This window comes from Protomyctophum bolini, assembly GCF_963924005.1.
Source record: "Protomyctophum bolini genome assembly, chromosome: 18".
NCBI classification, from domain to species: domain Eukaryota; kingdom Metazoa; phylum Chordata; class Actinopteri; order Myctophiformes; family Myctophidae; genus Protomyctophum; species Protomyctophum bolini.
Genome location: NC_137879.1, coordinates 7,967,001 through 7,986,922, shown reverse-complemented (window position 1 = coordinate 7,986,922; position 19,922 = coordinate 7,967,001). Strand labels below are relative to the sequence as shown.

The following is a 19,922-nucleotide window of genomic DNA, read 5'->3' as shown; positions in this document are numbered from 1 at the left end:
ACAATCGGCTGGATTGTGCGTCTTACTGGTTATAATGTATGTCATACAACAATAGACATTTATGACTTGGAACATGGACCACAGCTAGGCTGCGTGTTGTTAGACAAGTTCTATCTGTGGACATAGCACAGATAACACTTGCATAGAGCAGCATGCCTCCTGTTTCATGTCGTTTTGAGGGATATCCCCTTTTGGTGTTTTAAAGCATTATGTTATGCCTTAGCTATTGAAAAATAGCAGATCTGCAAGCTCATAGCGCTTGTAGATCTGCTCATAGCTCACGCTTACGAGCTTGTAGATCTGCTATTTTTGAAAATTTGTGAAAGTGTGGCATTTGGATATATAATAATAATAATAAAACTTTATTTGTATAGCACCTTTCATGACATGAAATGCAGCTCAAAGTGCTTTACAGAAAAATGGAGAATAAAAGAAAAGCAAGGCAACAACATTAAAAAACAAGCAGCAATGCAATACAGTGAGGACATGAATAACAAAAAAAAAAGATAAATTAAAAGCAATGTTGTAGAAGTGGGTCTTGGGCTGAGCTTTAAAAATGTCTACAGAGGATGCCTGACGAAGGTACAGTGGGTCTTTCAGAGCGAACGTTTTTAACACTAATCTTTGCTTCTGGGGGGGGGGGGGGGGGTCCTGGAACAACATTATTTTCAGATTGGGGTTGGCGGCCAAATACAGATAATTCTAGGGGTCCTTGACATGAAAAAGGTTGAGCACCACTGACCTATAGAAACATAGGGTTTTTCAGAAAACGGTCAGGATTTAGAAGATGTCTAAATCGCTTAACCCATTTTGGGTTTTGGTGTTAGCATTATGCTTTAGCTATTGAAAAATAGCAGATCTACAAAGCTGCTATTTTTGAAAGATCGAAGAACGACTGACATAGAAACAGCTTTTTCAGAAAACTGTCATTTTCAAACAGACATTTTTAGAATCTGATCTCAGGTTAATGGGATAATAGTGACATGACATTCACGGTCCCATCCCTCCCTCCCTCCCTCCCTCCCTCATGCAGAGCCAGTACTCGTTCATCTACCAGGCCCTGCTAGAATACTACCTCTATGGAGACACGGAGCTGGACGTGTCCTCTCTGGAGGGACACCTGCACAAGCTGCACAACACCTCGGCCCCCTTCGACAGGGTGGGGCTGGAGGAGGAGTTTAAGGTACGTCACACACAACACGTTTGGGGAAGTGTGTGTGTGTGTGTGTGTGTGTGTGTGTGTGTGTGTGTGTGTGTGTGTGTTTGTGTGTGTTTGTGTGTGTGTGTGTGTGTGTGTGTGTGTGTGTGTGTGTGTGTGTGTGTGTGTGTGTGTGTGTGTGTGTGTGTGTGTGTGTGTGTGTGTGTGTGTGTGTGTGTGTGTGTGTGTGTGTGTGTGTGTCTATTAATGTGCTATATAAATAAATCCATTATCAATATCATAGTATCGGAAACAGAATAAATTGGATATTCACGGACCCAATGAATAATGCTTGGTTGCCGACAATGACAAAGGCATATAGTTATGTAAACTTTATGAAAACAAAGAAGGTAATTTGTATGTCTATAACGTTAACATTTCTGGCTCCAATTCCTCCTCAGAAACTGACAAACATGCGCATCATGAAGGAGAACATGCGAACGGGGAACCTTCCTGCCAACATGAAGAAGAACCGAGTTCTGCAGATCATTCCATGTAAGCCAGGGGTCCTCAAATTTTTGAAAAATCATAAAACGTTTTTAACTCAAATCTTTGCTTCTGGGAGGTCTCCTGGAACAACATAATTATTTTCAGATCAATTCCTGGGGGTCCTTGACATGAAATAGTTTCAGAACCACTGACATAGAAACATCGGTTTTTCTGAAAACTGTCCTGATTCAGAAGACATTTGTAGAATCGAACTTATGTCTAAATGCGTTTACTTTAACCCTATAGTACTCCGCCTAGTAACTAGCCAGACATCTTGTATGGGGTACCTGGCACAACATATTTTCAGATGGTGGATTTTTTATTTGGTGGTGGGCTTTGACATGAAAAGGTGTGAGAAGAACCAACGATGTAAGCAACAAGAGGGAACCACACTGAATAGAACCTATTGTATGCCCGTGCCTCATGACTAATGTCAACCTACAGATAGCGTTGGGTTTCCCATAAACATTTAGAACAACCACCTACTGAGAGAGAGAGAGAGAATCCTATCCTATCCCATGGTCCTTGAAGCGTTGAGCTGCTGTGATGTTTTAACCCATTCTGAACGGGAACCCGTTTTGGTGTTTAGCATCATGTTATGCTTTAGCTATTGAAAAATAGCAGATCTACAAGCTCATAGCGCGCCACCGAGTGGCGCGCTACGAGCTTGTAGGTCAGCTATTTTTGAAAAATCGAAGAACGACTGACATTTTTTTAGAATTTGATCTCAGGTCAGAATGGGTTCATCAGACCAGTGTGTGTCCAGTGGAAACCTCGTATGAATCTGATCTCAGGTCAGAATGGGTGAACTATCTTACAATGTAGACCAAATGTGTCCATGCCAAGGATCCCAAATAGCTACAGCCTCTGGCCTGACAATAATATTTTTGCGCGCCCTAAATTGGAATGCCACAGGTTGAAAGTGTGTGAACGGGCGGAGTTATTTTGTGAATTTGGTGTGTGTGGGCGTGCATGCGTGCGTGCGTGCGCCTGCATGTGATACTTTGTGTGAATAGCTGTGGTCCACGTGCTCTGTTCTGAATGGTTCTGATGGGGTTTCCTGACCCACCTTGTGTTCCAGACGACTTCAACAGAGTTATTCTGTCCATGAGAAGAGGACAGGAGTTCACAGATTACGTCAACGCCTCCTTCATAGATGTAAGAACTTCATGTGTACCGTCTCAAAGTGTCTATAAATACCCAACTCAGTGTTCTCAGAGGTTTAATACTTTAGAAATATTATTTGTTTCATTCGATTAGATTTTTTCCCCCCCCTTTTTTCTTGGTGTTTCCTTTCAGTCTAGTTTTAGTTAGTTTAATGAATGCATATATAGTTTTAGATATGTACTAGTTTTAATTTAGTTTGTATTTAGTTTTCAGTGTTTTATGAGGATTGAGGAAAGCTGAAAAGCATAGGATATAAGAATGCATGGAAAAACTAAAATGAGGGTGATTTTACCGGGTAATTATTTTTCTATTTTGTTTGTCTAGTTTGTTTCTGTTAGTTAGTCTTAGCCGTGTCATCCCACAAGCCTATACCGCTGTGATTGGCCAGTGCACTTGTGCAAGGACGTGCTGTGATTGGCCAGTATAGCCACCAGTAGCGTGGCAGTTGGGCCAAACGCTCACCCCAAAACATGATTCACGATTCTGTGCCTGTCGGGACGTAACTCGAACGTAACTCGAGTCGGCTCAACTTTAGAAACGTTTGGCACGGCGACTCGCTTAAAGCTCGCTCGGCGGCCGGCGGTGCCTCTCGTGGCTCTATCGTTCTCTTGAGACCGAGCGCCTCCGATGCGGTCAAAAGCCATACTTTAGGGGAGAGGCACTTCCTCGTTGGCCACAGAGCTAGGGCGTGGTTAATGGTTAAACCGTAAGCACAAGCGATTTAGGCTTTGGTTCGTCGTGTCGTAGTCGACTATATCATCACTGTTCAATTCAATTCAGTACGTCTCCATTTCCACGAGGGTGTTGTTTGTTTGTGTGCGTGTCTTGCTGGTTCTCAGGGCTACAGACTTAATTTATTGTGGTGTTTATAGAAGAAATACTTCTTTCATTGTGGTGTTTATGTGTTTCTCTCAGGGCTACAGATAGAAGGACTACTTCATTGTGGTGTGTCTGTGTTTTCAGGGCTACAGACAGAAGGACTACTTCATTGTGGTGTGTATGTGTGTTCTCAGGGCTACAGACAGAAGGACTACTTCATTGTGGTGTGTCTGTGTGTTCTCAGGGCTACAGACAGAAGGACTACTTCATTGTGGTGTGTATGTGTGTTCTCAAGGCTACAGACAGAAGGACTACTTCATTGTGGTGTGTCTGTGTGTTCTCAGGGCTACAGACAGAAGGACTACTTCATTGTGGTGTTTATGTGTGTTCTCAGGGCTACAGACAGAAGGACTACTTCATTGTGGTGTTTATGTGTGTTTTCAGGGCTACAGACAGAAGGACTGCTTCATTCATTGTGGTGTGTATTGTGTGTTTTCAGGGCTACAGACAGGACTACCTCATTGTAGTGTGTATGTGTGTTCTCAGGGCTACAGACAGAAGGACTGCTTCATTCATTGTGGTGTGTCTGTGTGTTTGCAGGGCTACAGACAGAAGGACTACTTCATTCATTGTGGTGTGTGTCTGTGTGTTTGCAGGGCTACAGACAGAAGGACTACTTCATCGCCACCCAGGGCCCTCTGTCCCACACGGTGGACGACTTCTGGAGGATGGTGTGGGAATGGAAGTGTCACTCCATTGTCATGCTCACCGAGCTCCAGGAGAGGGAGCAGGTGAGCTGCTCATGAACCTTCATTAGTCTATCTATCCCTCTATCTCTATCTATCTATCAGCTCTACCATAGCAGCATTTAAAATGAGATGGTTAAGCATGACTGTCTGCACTGCAAAAAATATCTATTATATTATTTCTACAAAGCATTATTGATACTTTTAAGTGAGTAGTAAATGTGTCTTTGTTTTGCAGGACAAGTGTTTCCAGTACTGGCCCTCGGAGGACTCAGTCACCTATGGAGACTACACCGTGGAGATGAAAGGCGTCACAGACTGTGACACCTTCAGTCTGCGCGACTTGGTACTCACCTTTGGCCCGGTAAGTACATGATGCGCAGCTAGCCTGCGTAGCTATGGTACGTCCAGGCAGACAACTTGAGAGCGCGTCTACCTGATCAGGTGACTTGTCACCAGTGTTGTTTTTGGCAGAATTTTCTTATTATAGTTTTAGTCATAGTGTCTTGAAACTTTTATTTCGTTTTAGTGTAATTTTAGTCACCAGGAATGTTTTAGTGTTAGTCAACTTTTAGTCGACTAAATCTACAGTTGGTTTAGTCGACTAAAATGTATTTTGAAGGGCCTTGATGCCGTTGTAACGGCTGATTTTACACTTGGTGAAAATAGCCGATCTACAAGCTCACGAGTCGCAGCGAGACACGTTGTGACTCGTGAGCTTGTAGATCTGCTATTTTCAGCATGCAACCAAGTGTAAAATGAATTATACTGGATCTCCTGTCCACTAGTCCCTTCCTAACATTATAGTCTAGTTATCTGTTGACGAAATTGTCAATACATTTAGTCTTAGTTTTAGTTTCCATTTAGTTTCCGTCAGTGAAAAAAGGTAGTCAAAAACGACAATGCTTGTCACATGCACTCTTTACCTGATCCGAGCGGCTCTGCCTACCTGCTCATCCCTGTCTTCTCTCCTGCTGTGTGGACGTGCGTCGCTGCATGTCGTCTCCCTGCCTCGCTTGCTGCTAACCTGCTGCTCAGGAAGTTTTGCAAATCCCACCGCCTCCCCAGTATCCATGCACCTGTAGGCTCTGTTTCTAGATCCCACCATCCCACTAATCATTGGTGTGGTTTGGGCCTTAGTAGTCATAGTCTTTTTTTTTAACTTCATTTTTTTTATCCCACGCTATTGCAACCCCGTTTTTCACCCAGTGTCAACCATCTAATTTAATCCTGGTCTACACCTCCTCTACCAACCTGGGGGGGGGCGCAGCGGACTGACCTCATGCTTCCTTCTATGCATGATGAGTCCAAGCTGCTTCTTTTCACCTGACAGGGGGGGGGGGGGATTTCATGGAATTTCAGCACATGGAAGGAACACGTTATTCCGACCAGTGCCTTTCCCCTCCGCCAGGCGCCCCAGCTGTCCACTGGGAGGTAGTTTAGAGACCAGGATTACTGCATGTTTTCTGTGAGGGTACCTACCCTAGGGGACACGGGGAGAACATGCTGACTCCACAAAGAAAGGCCCTTTCGCCAACCCCGCCTTGGGTATGGACACTGATGACACTCTCACATAACTCCCTATACTTGATCATACTAACAGCAAAGTATCAAGAATAGCTCACATTCTGCATTCTGATAAACCAGGGACTCTAGAGCCAACATTAATAATCCTTCTTTCCAAAAAGACATTGCCCACCAAAGGTGCAAACTAGGCTCTTTGAGCCACAGTAATTGGCTCCGTATAAACCTGGCTTGGGAGTTTTGGAGGAAAGGTAATTGGAATTAAGAGTGTGCATGCAGCATGTTTCACTGGCCTCCCACTGCTGCTACTGTACCTTCTGGAAGGTTTATATAACCACATACAGTATACTATAGTGCACAGCACCTTATTAACCCATTTAGGCCTAAGCAAAGATTTGAGTTAAAAACGTTCGTTCTGAAAGAATATAATATTCAAACATTTGTGACACATTTTCACGATTTTTCAAAAAGCAGATCTACAAGCTCGTAGCGCGCCACCGAGTGGCGCGCTACGAGCTTTTAGGTCTGCTATTTTTCAATAGCTAAATTATAACATAATATTTAAAACACGAAAAGGGGTTCCCGCCCAAAATGGGTTAAAGCTTCTCTCTACACTGACATTCAGAATACGTATACAGCTCTGTAAACTTTTCTTTTTTTAATGATTATTATCATAGCGTTTCTGACTCATGGAGATAATAACATTTATAAGAAAATGAGACTAGAGATGGTGGTCGACGAATTAGCCACTTTAACGCTGGCTGGCATGGCATGATACATAAACATTTTACTTGGAACATACCATAATATCCTTGGTCCATTTTTGAGGTTTTAGATTTGTTTTAGATTTTTTGTTTTGCATAAATCAGTGCTATATTGAACACCCTTTACGTCTGGGTGTTGTTTCGAAAATATTGAACCAATGGAAAGTAGTAAAAAAAAAGGCCTTGGACAAAACTGTCTGCTAAAGCAACTAACTCCACCGCCTCTCCCCCTCTCATGGAAGCAATTGACAATATATAAAGTCACAACACCAACTTTAATGAGGCAGTATTGCTTTGTTTTCAAAATATACGGTGTGCCTCATTTCCTGACAGCAGAGATATTATATATATATATATATATATTTTAGTGTTTGTCGGGTGGAATTGGAAACCTCGTATGTCCAACACTGTTACTTTTCAGGATTCAAATTCAAAAGTATAGCAGATGGATCTTGCGGATCTGCTATACTTATGATGCTTCTGTGTGACACTGTGGTGGTGTGATCACACAGGTTCACTCATTTACGAAATCCGCTATGCAGAAATGGCAGAGACTTTTACAGTTACAAGCTCACACACCGTGCTGCAATAATAATATACCAAGTAGTGAGCTTGTATATACTGTGGTGGTTGGTCGTCGTTACAGTATGTTGTTCTCATCTCTTCCTGCCATCGTCTCTTCCTCTCTCTCTCTCTCTCTCTCCCAGGAGAAGCAGACGAGGCTGATCAGGCACTTCCACTTCCACGGCTGGCCAGAGATCGGCATCCCCGCCGAGGGGAAAGGCATGATCGACATCATCGCCTCGGTGCAGAGACAGCAGCAGCAGTCGGGGAACCATCCCATCGTCGTGCACTGCAGGTATACAGAACTCTAAGAATATACCTTCCTCTCTCCAAACTGTCTAACCCATTCTGACCTGAGATCAGATTCATACGAGGTTTCCACTGGACACACACTGGTCTGATGATTATAACCCATTCTGACCTGAGATCAGATTCTAAAAAATGTCAGTCGTTCTTCGATTTTTCAAAAATAGCAGACCTACAAGCTCGTAGCGCGCCACTCGGTGGCGCGCTACGAGCTTGTAGATCTGCTATTTTTCAATAGCTAAAGCATGACATGATGCCAACACCAAAATGGGTTCCCGTTCAGAATGGGCTAATGGCTGACAGCAATATTCTCTCAAGCTCATTTCCTCTCTGCTGCAGAGAGGCAGAGGCTTTCCAAAAGCCACCAAAGTTCTCTGAGAACCAGTGGTGTGTACTGTTAAGTTATGAGGCAACATCTCAGAGGCAGATATTGTATACGTACAGCATTATGTTGTGCTTTAGCTATTGAAAAATAGCAGATCTACAAGCTCGACGAAGAACGACTGACATGCTTTTTCAGAGAACTGTCAGGATGTAGAAGACATTTTTAGAATATGATCTCAGGTCAAAATTGGTTAAGTAAGAAAGAAAGTAGGAAAAGTGCCTTTCCACCACTGCTGAGAATGAAAAGTACCGGTACAAGTAAATACTTACTTATATATACTCTGAGTGCTGAACGTATGTTCTGTGTGCGTTGCAGTGCTGGTGCAAACGTCCAACATTCCTACATGTAATTGTTTCTGTCCTGTCTGCATTGCAGTGCTGGTGCAGGGCGTACAACATATCTACTGTACATGTATACTGTATATCTCTGCTGTCAGCAGGAACCAGCTAACTCTATTGTCAAGCCCAACACACACTGGGTGCGCAGCGACCCGGCACAATTGAACAGTGGCGTATCGGAGCGTCAGGCGAGGCGTGAACGCGCGTCGGACGCCGCCGGTGTGGGATAGGTTCATTGAAAATAACGGAGGCGGCTGTTTTGACATGCGGCGTTCGCAGACGGTGTGTGTTGGGCTTCAGATACTTGCATGATGAGCGAGGGAGATGGTATGGAGTTAGTTGCTTTAGCAGACCGTTTGAGGGTTAGCTGGTTTTGTCAGAAGCCCTTTTAAAATAATTTTCAGTGGTTCGATATGTTTTTAACCAACACACATACAGCAGATGTTGCGTTGCAGTGCTTGTGCAGGTTGAACTTAATACATTCATAATTCATAATGTTTCTGTTGTGTGTATCATTGCAGTGCTGGTGCAGGGCGATCATAAATAATACACTCGTATGTTCTGTTGTGCAGTGTTGTTTTCGTCGACAAAAAATCTAAGACTACCTTTTTTTCACTGACTAAAACTAAATAAAAACAAATCTATGATGACTAAAACTATAAGACTAAATATATTGACAATTTCGAAACAACAATGCTGTTGTGTTGTTGTGTGTATCAGCAGGGAGAACATAATCCATTCATATTATATTGTGTTGTGTTGTGTGTATCGTATCGTTGCAGTGCTGGTGCGGGCAGAACCGGTACGTTCATTGCACTGAGCAATATCCTGGAGCGGGTCAAGGCCGAGGGTCTGCTGGACGTGTTCCAGACTGTGAAGAGTTTACGTATGCAGAGGCCTCACATGGTCCAGACAGTGGTGGGTGGCAATTTTACATGTGTTGCTCTCCGGAGGAAACCTCAAACTTTTTAGGTTTTATTCCATAAATCAGTGCTATTGAACTTTCTGCTATTGGAATTTCCTTATTTAGTTGTGTGCCGATCTATAAGCTCACAATGCGTCACGGTGCAACGTGTTGTGAGCTTGTAGATCGTCTATTTTCAATGAGCCCACAAAGACTTATTGCGAACGCAGTGATTGCGAACGCAGTGAGCACTTACTATGAGACCTAGCAGATCATGTCTGTCTGTGTGTCTGTCCCGCTATCCAAATATGGAGTGTGTTGCATCAGCAATCACTCAGCTCCATATATGGGCACAAAAGGGGCCAGGTCCACTCAGCTCCATATATTGGCAAAAAAGGGGCACCATATAAGGAGTCCCCAAAGCAGCTATACGTCCAAAGCCCAAATATGTACGAGCTGTGTTCGCTTCCCGCGTTTGCGCATCTTACTCGTAAATCAAGCCTTTATACAATAATTAATTTTTCAGCATGGGAACTAATTTGTTTTCTTTTTTGTGTTCCTTTCCACAGGAACAATATGACTTCTGCTACCGAGTGGTACAAGACTTTGTCGACATTTTCTCAGACTATGCCAATTTCAAATAATTGAGATTTGCCTTAAAACAAATATTGTTTATTTTAATGTTTTATTTGTCAGGTTCATGCGTTTCCTTAACTCGGTCAAAATGATCTATTTTGCTATGCACTTGTTCTACCACTAGCTAAGGCTGCGTCCGTCCCTCCTGTAATATAAACCTTCCGTATGTCAATGGATTGAAAAAACAAAACAAAATTGTAAATGCTTAAGTGAGATTATTAATGTATATTTCACATCATGTATATTAATTATTTTTGTCATGTCATGATGAAGTGTCGTTTCATCCTTCAGTCTCTCGCGCATTTCAGTTGTATATTTGTACTTTAATTTCAAAAATTCCAAATGTGAGTGTTATACTTTGGATTTTAAGCACACATTTTAATATTTTTGAAAAAAGGTTGTAGCTATTGTAAATGTATTTATGTATTTCGCCGACCGTCCATTCTTGCATTTTTGGGGAACATGACGAGAATGTTTAAAGATGTTTTTTTTTTATTATTATTATTATTATATTTATGTTAAATGTGTATTCTTACACTTATTGACGACTTCTGACTGAGATTAGAGGTGATATCAAAAGTAGTTTTTTTTCCCTCCAGCTAAACGCCCATTTCAAATGTGACATTCTTTCCAATGGAAATGTTTGGAAAACGACACCATTCAGCCATAACAATGCAGAGATAGATATGCAATGGATACTAATTCAATGATATACTTACTATATGGTCGAGGTCAGGTGGAAACCTTGTATGTCCAAAATGATTCCTTTTTAATGATTATTTAATTTTCAAAAGTAATACTGAAAAATAGACAAATCTACAAGCTGGCGATGCGAAGCGTTGTGTGAGCTCGTTGATCTGCTATTTTCACTACTTTTGTGCAACACTCTTGTATGGCGAAAAATAGGGCATTAATTAACAAAAAGAAGACAAAACATGAAATGTTTAAATACGGAGATAGGAGGTTTCCGCCCGAGAGCGACGATTCACGTTGATATCCAATACAGATTCAGGCAGAAGCTTGGAAAACCATACAACACTGATTATGTACCTCAGAGAACTGGTATGCAACTGCACATAAAAATGGATTATAAATGCTACAGTTTGCCTTTTGTTTAGAATAGGCCACAGCAAGTATTTTGCTAACGCGACTGCACATAACAAAAAGCACATATAACACAGAGCCTTTTTACCAAGCATTTACAATATAGAAGAAAGGTGTTTTTTTATCAGTGCTTTGTTTAAAGTCTAGGTTATAAATATGTTCTTGCGTAAATCAGTGCCATAGTGACTTTTTCTTTTTTATTATTTGTTTAAATTTAAACACATCCCCTGCCAGGTATTAAACCATTCAGGACGGGAACCCCTTTTGGTGTTTTTAAGAATTATTGTTATACTTGTAAAAAAATAGCAGATCTACAAGCTCATATAGCGTGCCGTAGATCTGCTATTTTTGAAAAATCGTGAAAATGTATTCTTTCAGAGCGAACATTTTTAACTCAAATCTTTGTTTCTGGGGGGTCCCTGGAACAACATATTTTCAGATGAGGGTCCGCGGCCAAATACACATAATTCTGGGGGTCCTTGACATGAAAAAGCTTGAGCACCACTGACATAGAAACATAGGTTTTTCAGAAAACTGTCAGGATTTAGAAGATATTTTTGTAGAATCGGGCCTTGGCGTCAGAGTCAGAGTGTGTCGATTAAAGAAGACAAGAGGTATAGTTCCTTAGTTCAAGGGTTCCCAAACTTTTCAGACCGCGACCCCCCAAAATAATGTTATTTGTACTGCAGGGGACCCTCCCCCAGCGGGGACCGCATGTAATTCCGACGGAGCATTAGTCCGACATGCGTCCGCAATATGTCCGACATGCGCTGCTCCCGTGCTTGCGGTTATGGTTAGGTCAGGGTTTGAGGTGGGTTGTCGTTTGTCGGACCAATGACTTGTCTGAACTACGTACTGCACCCCCCCCCCCCCCCCCCACCAGCTAGTCCACCCTGACAAGCACTTGGAATTGTAGGCGTTGCATTTTGTTTGACTCGGTTCCACAGATAAATATTGTGAAAATAGCCGAACTTCAAGCTCACAACGCCTCGCACTGTGAAGTCATTGTGAGCTTGAAGATCGGCTATTTTCACAATGCCTTGCCTCTTTCTTACGTAATATTTTACGTAAGATTCAATTTTGCCAATTTGGTGTTAAAAAGGTCTTAAAAGTAATGAAATTGTCACTTTAGAAATGTGCATATACCCTGTATACACTATACTGTATTTTGGTTTGTTTTCTGTTGAGTGAGAAAACAATGTTGTACATTAAGCTAATCATCTAACCCCCCCCCCCCCCAAATAATTAGGCTCCCGACCCCCAGTTTGGGAACCACTGGTTCAGTGGGTACAGACAAATTGTGAAGATTTTCTATTTTATTTTAATAATATTTTTACCATAATGAGGTCCTTATGAGCAAAATGCCATTTCCACTTAAACAAATACAACATAGTTATTAATGTGATAAACCTTGTCATGCATAGTAAAATATTACAACCATTGTCATTTCCCTATAGCAAACGTCTCAGATTAGCATTTAAAATGCAACGTGTGCGTCATCAGGTGTGTCCCATAATGGTAATTACCTCAGTAAAACACCAGTGGTGCTTCAGCGATCCAGCGTCTGCTTTATGCCAGCTTTAAAACATGAATGAGCAGCCCCTCCTCCTGCAGTCCTCACACTAAATACTGTAAAACATGAATGAACAGCCCCTCCTCCTGCAGTCCTCTATACTGTACAGTCACACTAAATACTGTAAAACATGAATGAACAGCCCCTCCTCCTGCAGTCCTCTATACATTCACACTAAATACTGTATGTCAGTCGGTCGGTGGATCCAATTCGTTGCCAATGGAGAACAGTAATGCAGCCGTGCGAGGTATCTGACATTTTGGTTGGTTGAATCCAGTGGTGGAAAAAAGCACCCCTTTTTTAACTTAAGTGAAGGTGTCAATACTGCAATGTAAAAAAAAAACCTCCTGTTACAAGTAAGTAAAAGTCCGTAAATCAACACTTTGCCTCTGATAGTGAAGTAGAAGTAAAAGTACAGAAAAAAGGAAATACTCCAATACAGTAAAAGTACCTCAAAATGTTACTTAAGTACAGTACTTGAGTAAGTACAGTACTTGACAACCCACCGGTATTCCTTATACTGGCTGTACACAAATTACTTGTGAATTATTGGCAAATCCTATGTGACCAAAGGTCTGCTTTATTCCCTAATAAAGTAGCCTATATCTGTCGATACTTTATTGTAAATTACGAACGTCTTAAGTGCTAACATTGTGAGTCAAGTCAATGAAATGGAAGAGACTGTTTGTCAACTTAGATGGACTTGTTGGAGTATTCTCTCTTTTTTTTTTTTTTTTCTGTGTGTGAAAATTGTGAGGCATGGACCATATTCACACGACAGACACTTTATGCTTACATCATATTATATACGGTGACGTTAAAACTCAATGTGGGGTGCACTGACCTTCGAGTGTTCTTTGTGGGGTTCCAAATGGACCCTCATAATGTCTGTAGCCTACTGAGAGTGTACAAATGGACCCTCATATGTCTGTAGCCTACTGAGAGTGTACAAATGGACCCTCATATGTCTGTAGCCTACTGAGAGTGTACAAATGGACCCTCATATGTCTGTAGCCTACTGAGAGTGTACAAATGGACCCTCATATGTCTGTAGCCTACTGAGAGTGTACAAATGGACCCTCATATGTCTGTAGCCTACTGAGAGTGTACAAATGGACCCTCATATGTCTGTAGCCTACTGAGAGTGTACAAATGGAACCATAATACATGTTCAGTTCTGGGGTTCCTTGGAATTAAAAACCTTGAGAACCAATGTAAATGCAAAAGGAATCTGTCATCTGAATAAGGTCTGTTGCACAAGAAGAAGAAGAAGAGGGATTTATGTAAAACCCGGCCCGGATCTACAGTATTTCCCCTCATTTATGCCCGTCCCTTTATGGAATATGTAAGAGGCTGTCTTTAGGTCAGAGCTCTTGACTTTGCCTTTCTTGCTCTCTTATCTGTTGGTGATGATCTGTATCTTTTTGGATTCTCAATGTCTTTTAAAATGCAAAGGTTGCAATATTAAATTCATTGGAAATTGTATAGGGGATGTACAACATGGTTTTCTTCAAATGAGTTTCCTTCTTTTCTGATCCCCGGATGAGGTCGACTTTGTGGTAATGACCCCCCCCCCCCCCACACACACACACACACACACATCTGATAACTCCGGTCAAACCCCTCAAACATGAGGGCATATGAGGTATGCGGTCAGCTGTATGGCTGGCTCAGGGAAGAGGACGCCCCTGCCTTGCATATAGTCTCGTGGGAGGCAAATCTCAATGATTGGGCATGGGACACAAGCTAAGGCTTGATCACCCTTTAGCTGGCCACCTTTGATGAGGGTGTATAGTGTTGGAAGGCAGAAACACCCGCTGATTCAAAGGCACACTACTGAGGATGTGTCCCAAAATTGACATCATACCCTAGTTGAAATACACCTCCTAATGCCACTCTTAACATCAAGGTAATCTCATGTGAGCCCACACCATCTATTGGCACAATGGACAGTCTTAACATCACGTCCCGTGTTTTATGATTCTATTATTTATAAGTTATAAACACACAAAAGCCAAACCAAACTCACTCAACGTGCTGGGCAAAGAATGGACGGCGGATCCCCACAATAAATAGCCCCTATCCCTCTTGGTTTAACACAAGAAAGGATAATACTGCACAGAAATTCCCCTCCCAACACATTTCCTTTGTAAATAACAACTTAATTAAATGGCAATTAAAACGATAAACAAATAGTAGTGTGGGCGTACAAAGGCATGCAGGGAAGTCCCTCCACTGTCCAATGCCACGCCGATGGGCGCTGCTGGTGGGACTGAGCAATAGGGAGTGGTGGTGGCTGTCGGGGACCCCTGGGGGCCCCTGGCGCCATGCAGCGGCGACAGCTGGTCTGTGAAACTGCAGCGAGGGCCCGGGGAAAGCCAGTAAGTGCCTGGGTGGAGGCGCCGTTTCTCCCTCTATACTCCATGCAGGGGTCTTCAGTGTCTTCCAGACCAAGGACACTTAGCTGTGAGCTGTGAGAGGGACGAAGTTGTGTTGCAGATTAAACTTTATTATATTATTCTTATATAGATTTCATAGGATGGCTATGATCAGTGTTGTGTAAGTTTGTATTTTGTTTTAGACATAACCACTTAAACCTGGCCTCAATGCTGTGTAATCTTGACCTTCGGCTCTGTAGTTGTAGATCTGCTATTGTCATGCAAATTCTCTCCCAAGAATAAGGAGGCTATAGAGTTGACGTGGTTAACGTAAAATAAAATGTTCCTATCATCGCACAAAGATTTGGCGGGGCCCCCAACTTTGAGGACCCCCTATGCCTATAGGGATCTCGGAACCCCTGTCAAGACCCATGTTCTAGTCTAGCCTACTCCAAACTTTTCTGAAAATAGCCCACACACACAAAGCGATGTGTTGTGAGCTTGTTGAATGATTCCTAATTGTCACTGCGTGCAGGTTGCTCTCACTGGCACTCTATTCTGGCCAGTAGGAGAAGCCAACATTATTTATTGCTGAGCACAGAAGTCCTACCCGGCCATATCCCTAAGGGTAATTCAATATGACATGAATTACCCTTTCAATACATTCCCATGGTAGACAACATCATTAAATGACAATGATTGATCAAACCCTTTCAATACATTCCCATGACCCATGTGGTAGACAACAACATCATTAAATGACAATGAAACAATGACCAAACAATGGGTGCGCGCAGACTTTGCCGAGACATGAAGTATGAAGTCCCCCCGTCCAGTGCACATCCCAGGACACGACTCTATCGTTGATGTCGGGAAAATAGCAAATATTATGCAGGTCGGTGTGAGCTTATACAGCTGCTATTTTAAATGTTTTGACAGTGTGACACTCTTGTTTGATGATGTGTTGGGCATTAATAAACGAAAAACATTACAGTTGAATTATGCAGATAGAAGGTTTCGGCTTCCAACAGCAACGCCGTGATAAAGAGAAAGGATATGTCGGGGTTATATCAGTAGCCTGCCTAATCATGGCTCTTTTACACTTACAAAAGTTGTGAATCATTATGCATAATGCATTCTGTGTGTGTGTGTGTGTGTGTGTGTGTGTGTGTGTGTGTGCGTGCGTGCGTGCGTGCGTGCGTGCGTGCGTGTGCGTGTGTGTGCGCGCATGCGTGCAGCTTGTAAATCCACACAGCTGTGATCCTGGCGAACGGACCAATGACCGACGGACTTTCCAATTACGTATTTCAACAGATCCGGATACAGTAGGCGGGGCTTATGATTTAAAATGGAGCCTCGCGCGGCCGGTGCGGCCCCCCCACGCACACCTGCAGGAGCGAGGAGATGATGAGAGAGACGGAGAAATGTTTGTTCCAAGCTGCGACTAAAAGAGTGAATATAAACAACTTTATAATCAACTTTATAATACTGTAACCTTCACACAACATGGGCAAGGAAGCGGGTAACGTAGTGACAGACAGCTGAAAGATAATTCATCTTCATAACAAACTGTCGTTTTGTTTGTTTTTTGTTTAAACCATTGAGACGAGTTGATGAGTTAGCTTACTGCTGCTAGCCCCTGAGAGACAGGTTTGTGTGTACATGCACGCACGCACGCCCGCGCACTGCTCTTGCTTTGACATAGGCCTATAGCAAATGTCTGTTTTTAGTCTAGCATACTAGCAATTTCCGTTGCATAGTTTTTATTTATTAGTTCCTTTTGGTCGCGTTACTAAACGTTGCTGTTCTCCCTTTAGTTTGAGCTTTTGAGGGAAGTGAGGACCCATTTCTGGTCCAGTGATAGTTGCAAATTGGCCAGAGGTGTTTGAGCTTTGTGTTCTTATCTTATGTATGTCTTTTATGTTGTGGCTGCTCTTATAGGTTGTGACCGGGTGGGTCAGTGATGCAAATAGCATGCATCCTTAGACTCACTAAATTGACAATTGAGGACGCAATCATGTCACCCTCCGGGGGTCCTTAGCCCCTCTCGGAACCCTACATAAAGCTTTTATGAAATTTGGACTTTAAGCTTTAGGGTAGGGTCCCTGGTCATGCTAAGATTTTCCAATGCGATTGTTGGAACGCGGATATAAAAAGCTCAACCTTTCTTCGATCGGCGGGCTATCACCGCGCTTTTTATTGTGTTTGTTTATGAATGTGCGAACTATAAGTACCTTACGCGACACAGGAGATTTTATCAGAGGTATCTCTGATAAAGTCTCCTGTGTCGCGGAAGCCGTTAAGTATTTTTAATCCATGTTTGATTAAAAATGTCGCTTTGATTTCTTCTTGTTTATTTACCGTTTATTGTACCGCCTCCCGATGTGCGGTTGGCTTTGCGGGCTACGTCCCTGCCTCTGATCTGCTCCGTCATAGCTGTAGCACCACTAGCTAGCCAGATAGGCGGTACAATGAGGTGTCAATAAACAAGGTAGGAAGAAGCGACATTTTTAATCAATCATGGATTAAAAATACTTAACGGCTTCCGCGACACAGGAGATGTGTCGGTATGGTATGTAAGGTACTTATAGTTCGCACATTCGTAAGTCAATACATGAATAAACATGGTAAAAGCGCGCAGAAGTCCGTCTCATGGCGTGTTTACATTGTATTTGTGTGTGCGTAACTGGCGACAGCCCAGCGTGGAGCAGGACCCAATGGGTAAAGTAAACAAAGTGTCAGAAACTTTACTACATTCGGGTTCTGCTTGCGGGGCTAGGGGGTCCTGTGATGCAATACTGTACTTGGTACTGATGAGCATTGTATCATGTCTGTCCTGTTTTTTTGTACTTTTTTTTCTTTTCTGTGTCACTTATTTTTGCCTCTTGTCTTGGCCAGTTCACACTTGTAAAAGAGACTTCAGTCTCAATGTGGTTTTTACTGGTTAAATAAAGGTTAAATAAAAAAACAGCTTACCGTATAGCCAATTCTGCAGAGTCAAGCGCATTTGCAAGAAACCTACAGATTTGAACCGGCATTTGACAAATATGCAGGCTAAATTTAAAGAACGGGGCTATTCTAATACCCAGATTGACAACGCCCTGGATAAAATCTATCAAAAACCCAGGTCTGATTTATTTCACAGACAGTCAGAAAACAAGACTCAGTCAACCATCTTCTCTACTACCTACTCTAAAATGTCTGAAAATTTCAGTCATATTATAAAAAAACACTGGCATATTTTACAATCGGATTCATTATTTAATAACACCTTTTCCAAACCTCCTCTGATTGTTTTCTCTCGTGGTCAGAGTCTCAGAAATCACTTGGTCAAGTCCGATTTACCCCCTGTCCCAACCCCGACTCAACGTGTCTTGGCTCCTATTCCTAACGGCAACTATAAATGCGGCTCTTGCGCCCAATGCAACAGCACTAGAAAATGTCATAAATTTAAGCATCCTCATTCTGGTAAAAATATCCCCATCAGAGGCATTATTACATGCACAACTAGGGCTGTCATTTACCTTCTTACATGCCCTTGTGGCAAGGCATATGTAGGTATGACTTCGCGTGAATTAAAAGCACGCATAGCTGAGCACCGTAGCACTATTCGGTGCAAGAACATTATATATCCTGTTGCCGCCCATTTTGTGGAAGCCAACCACCCTGTATCCTCTCAAAATTATATAGGCATAGAAAAAGTGTCTGTTTCTAGAAGAGGAGGACAGATCGATCAGCTTCTGCGTAAATGCGAAGCTTTTTGGATTCAGTCCTTAAAAACATTATCTCCCCTTGGCCTTAATGTAGATTTTGACCTTAAATCCTTTTTATAAAAATATATTACAATAACAATTATTTTTGTACCTTTATACTTAACCTTTTAATACTATTGTTGGTAAATCCTCCTTTTAACCTTACTTTGATGGCCGCCTTCCCCCTTTTCACCTGCAGGTGTCCTATACCTATACAGGCCGACTCCACAGAGGGGCATTCAGGCCTATTGCCAGTACATGTATTTAATCCACTTTAAATGTTTTTTCTATATTGATTGCATTGAATGTATTTAATTATATATATATAGATTATTTTTTTGTATAGTTATTGCTGTTATATTGTTCTTCATTTCACATTTGCTTTTCTGCTGTAACTTTTTCAGACATTGTGTCTCCATGACAAGGAATATTTATTCCAGATCCTCTGAGGAGGCCTTATAGTCAGTTGAATTTGAGAACCACATGACCATGATCCCGACCTCTCAATTCACAGGGACGGGTCTTATTTAACCCGTGTTCCCCTACCCCCTTCTGATTGGTTGCATGACTCTCTGGCACCATATGTAAGTGTGAACCATGATGTGCCCTGTATTCCCTGATGAAGGCTTAACCGCCGAAACGTTGGATGTTGTCTTACCTGCTGTCCGAATAAATGTTGGTACTCTGGCTATTGGTGTGTGCGGCCACCTTCTTGTTCATTCAAGATCTCCTCCTAAATAAAAAAATAAAACACACACGTGCTAACTAAGAAAACAATCAACAGTTACATGCAGGCAGCCCAGCTTAACTTCTTTCTTTCTTTCTTTCTTTCTGATACTCCAGCCATGAAGGGCTCATCGTCCAAGGATGAACTGGGGAGAGGTGCACGCAGGGCTCTATCTCAGCATGGCTTCCACAGGGTCACCCCATCATGGCTGGCCAGCACTGACACAACTCAAGGTAGGAACCTGGTTTTATCCTTGGTCGTTGCTGCTGTTGCTGTTGTTGTTGCTGCTGCTCTGCACACGTTTTGTTTCTGTAGTGCTACTTGCTGTTGTTGCTCTGTTGCTGCCACATTATGTTGTAGCCTATGTTATTGTTCTGTAGGCTATACTATCGTCATTCAAGATGTTGCTCTATTGCTGTCATACAGTCTTACTAGAACCCAATGACTGTGTGCCAACGGAACATGTTATTGTTTAGTGACTGTTATTCCTGGCTCTGGAGTTGAAGGCTCAATTGTTTTTGTGTTGTGGTTGTTGGTAAAGGTAGTTA

At 42.3% G+C, this 19,922-nt stretch overlaps 1 protein-coding gene across 5 annotated transcripts in view; it reads left to right on the top strand.

The window, feature by feature from the left end:
* LOC308333354 (receptor-type tyrosine-protein phosphatase epsilon-like) overlaps positions 1-14,002 on the top strand; it is a 119,038-nt gene extending 105,036 nt beyond the window's left edge. For 4 of the 5 annotated variants that reach the window (XM_080789710.1, XM_080789711.1, XM_080789713.1 and 1 more), the window contains 8 exons: positions 1,034-1,183; positions 1,600-1,693; positions 2,769-2,845; positions 4,330-4,464; positions 4,658-4,783; positions 7,415-7,566; positions 9,083-9,218; positions 9,774-14,002. In XM_080789710.1, coding sequence (XP_080645836.1) covers positions 1,034-1,183; positions 1,600-1,693; positions 2,769-2,845; positions 4,330-4,464; positions 4,658-4,783; positions 7,415-7,566; positions 9,083-9,218; positions 9,774-9,848 — 945 coding nt within the window. In that variant the 3' untranslated portion in view covers positions 9,849-14,002. The remainder of the gene's footprint in view (positions 1-1,033; positions 1,184-1,599; positions 1,694-2,768; positions 2,846-4,329; positions 4,465-4,657; positions 4,784-7,414; positions 7,567-9,082; positions 9,219-9,773) is intronic. The other variant, XR_013965792.1, reaches the window with a different exon arrangement.
* The last annotated feature ends 5,920 nt before the right edge of the window (positions 14,003-19,922 follow it).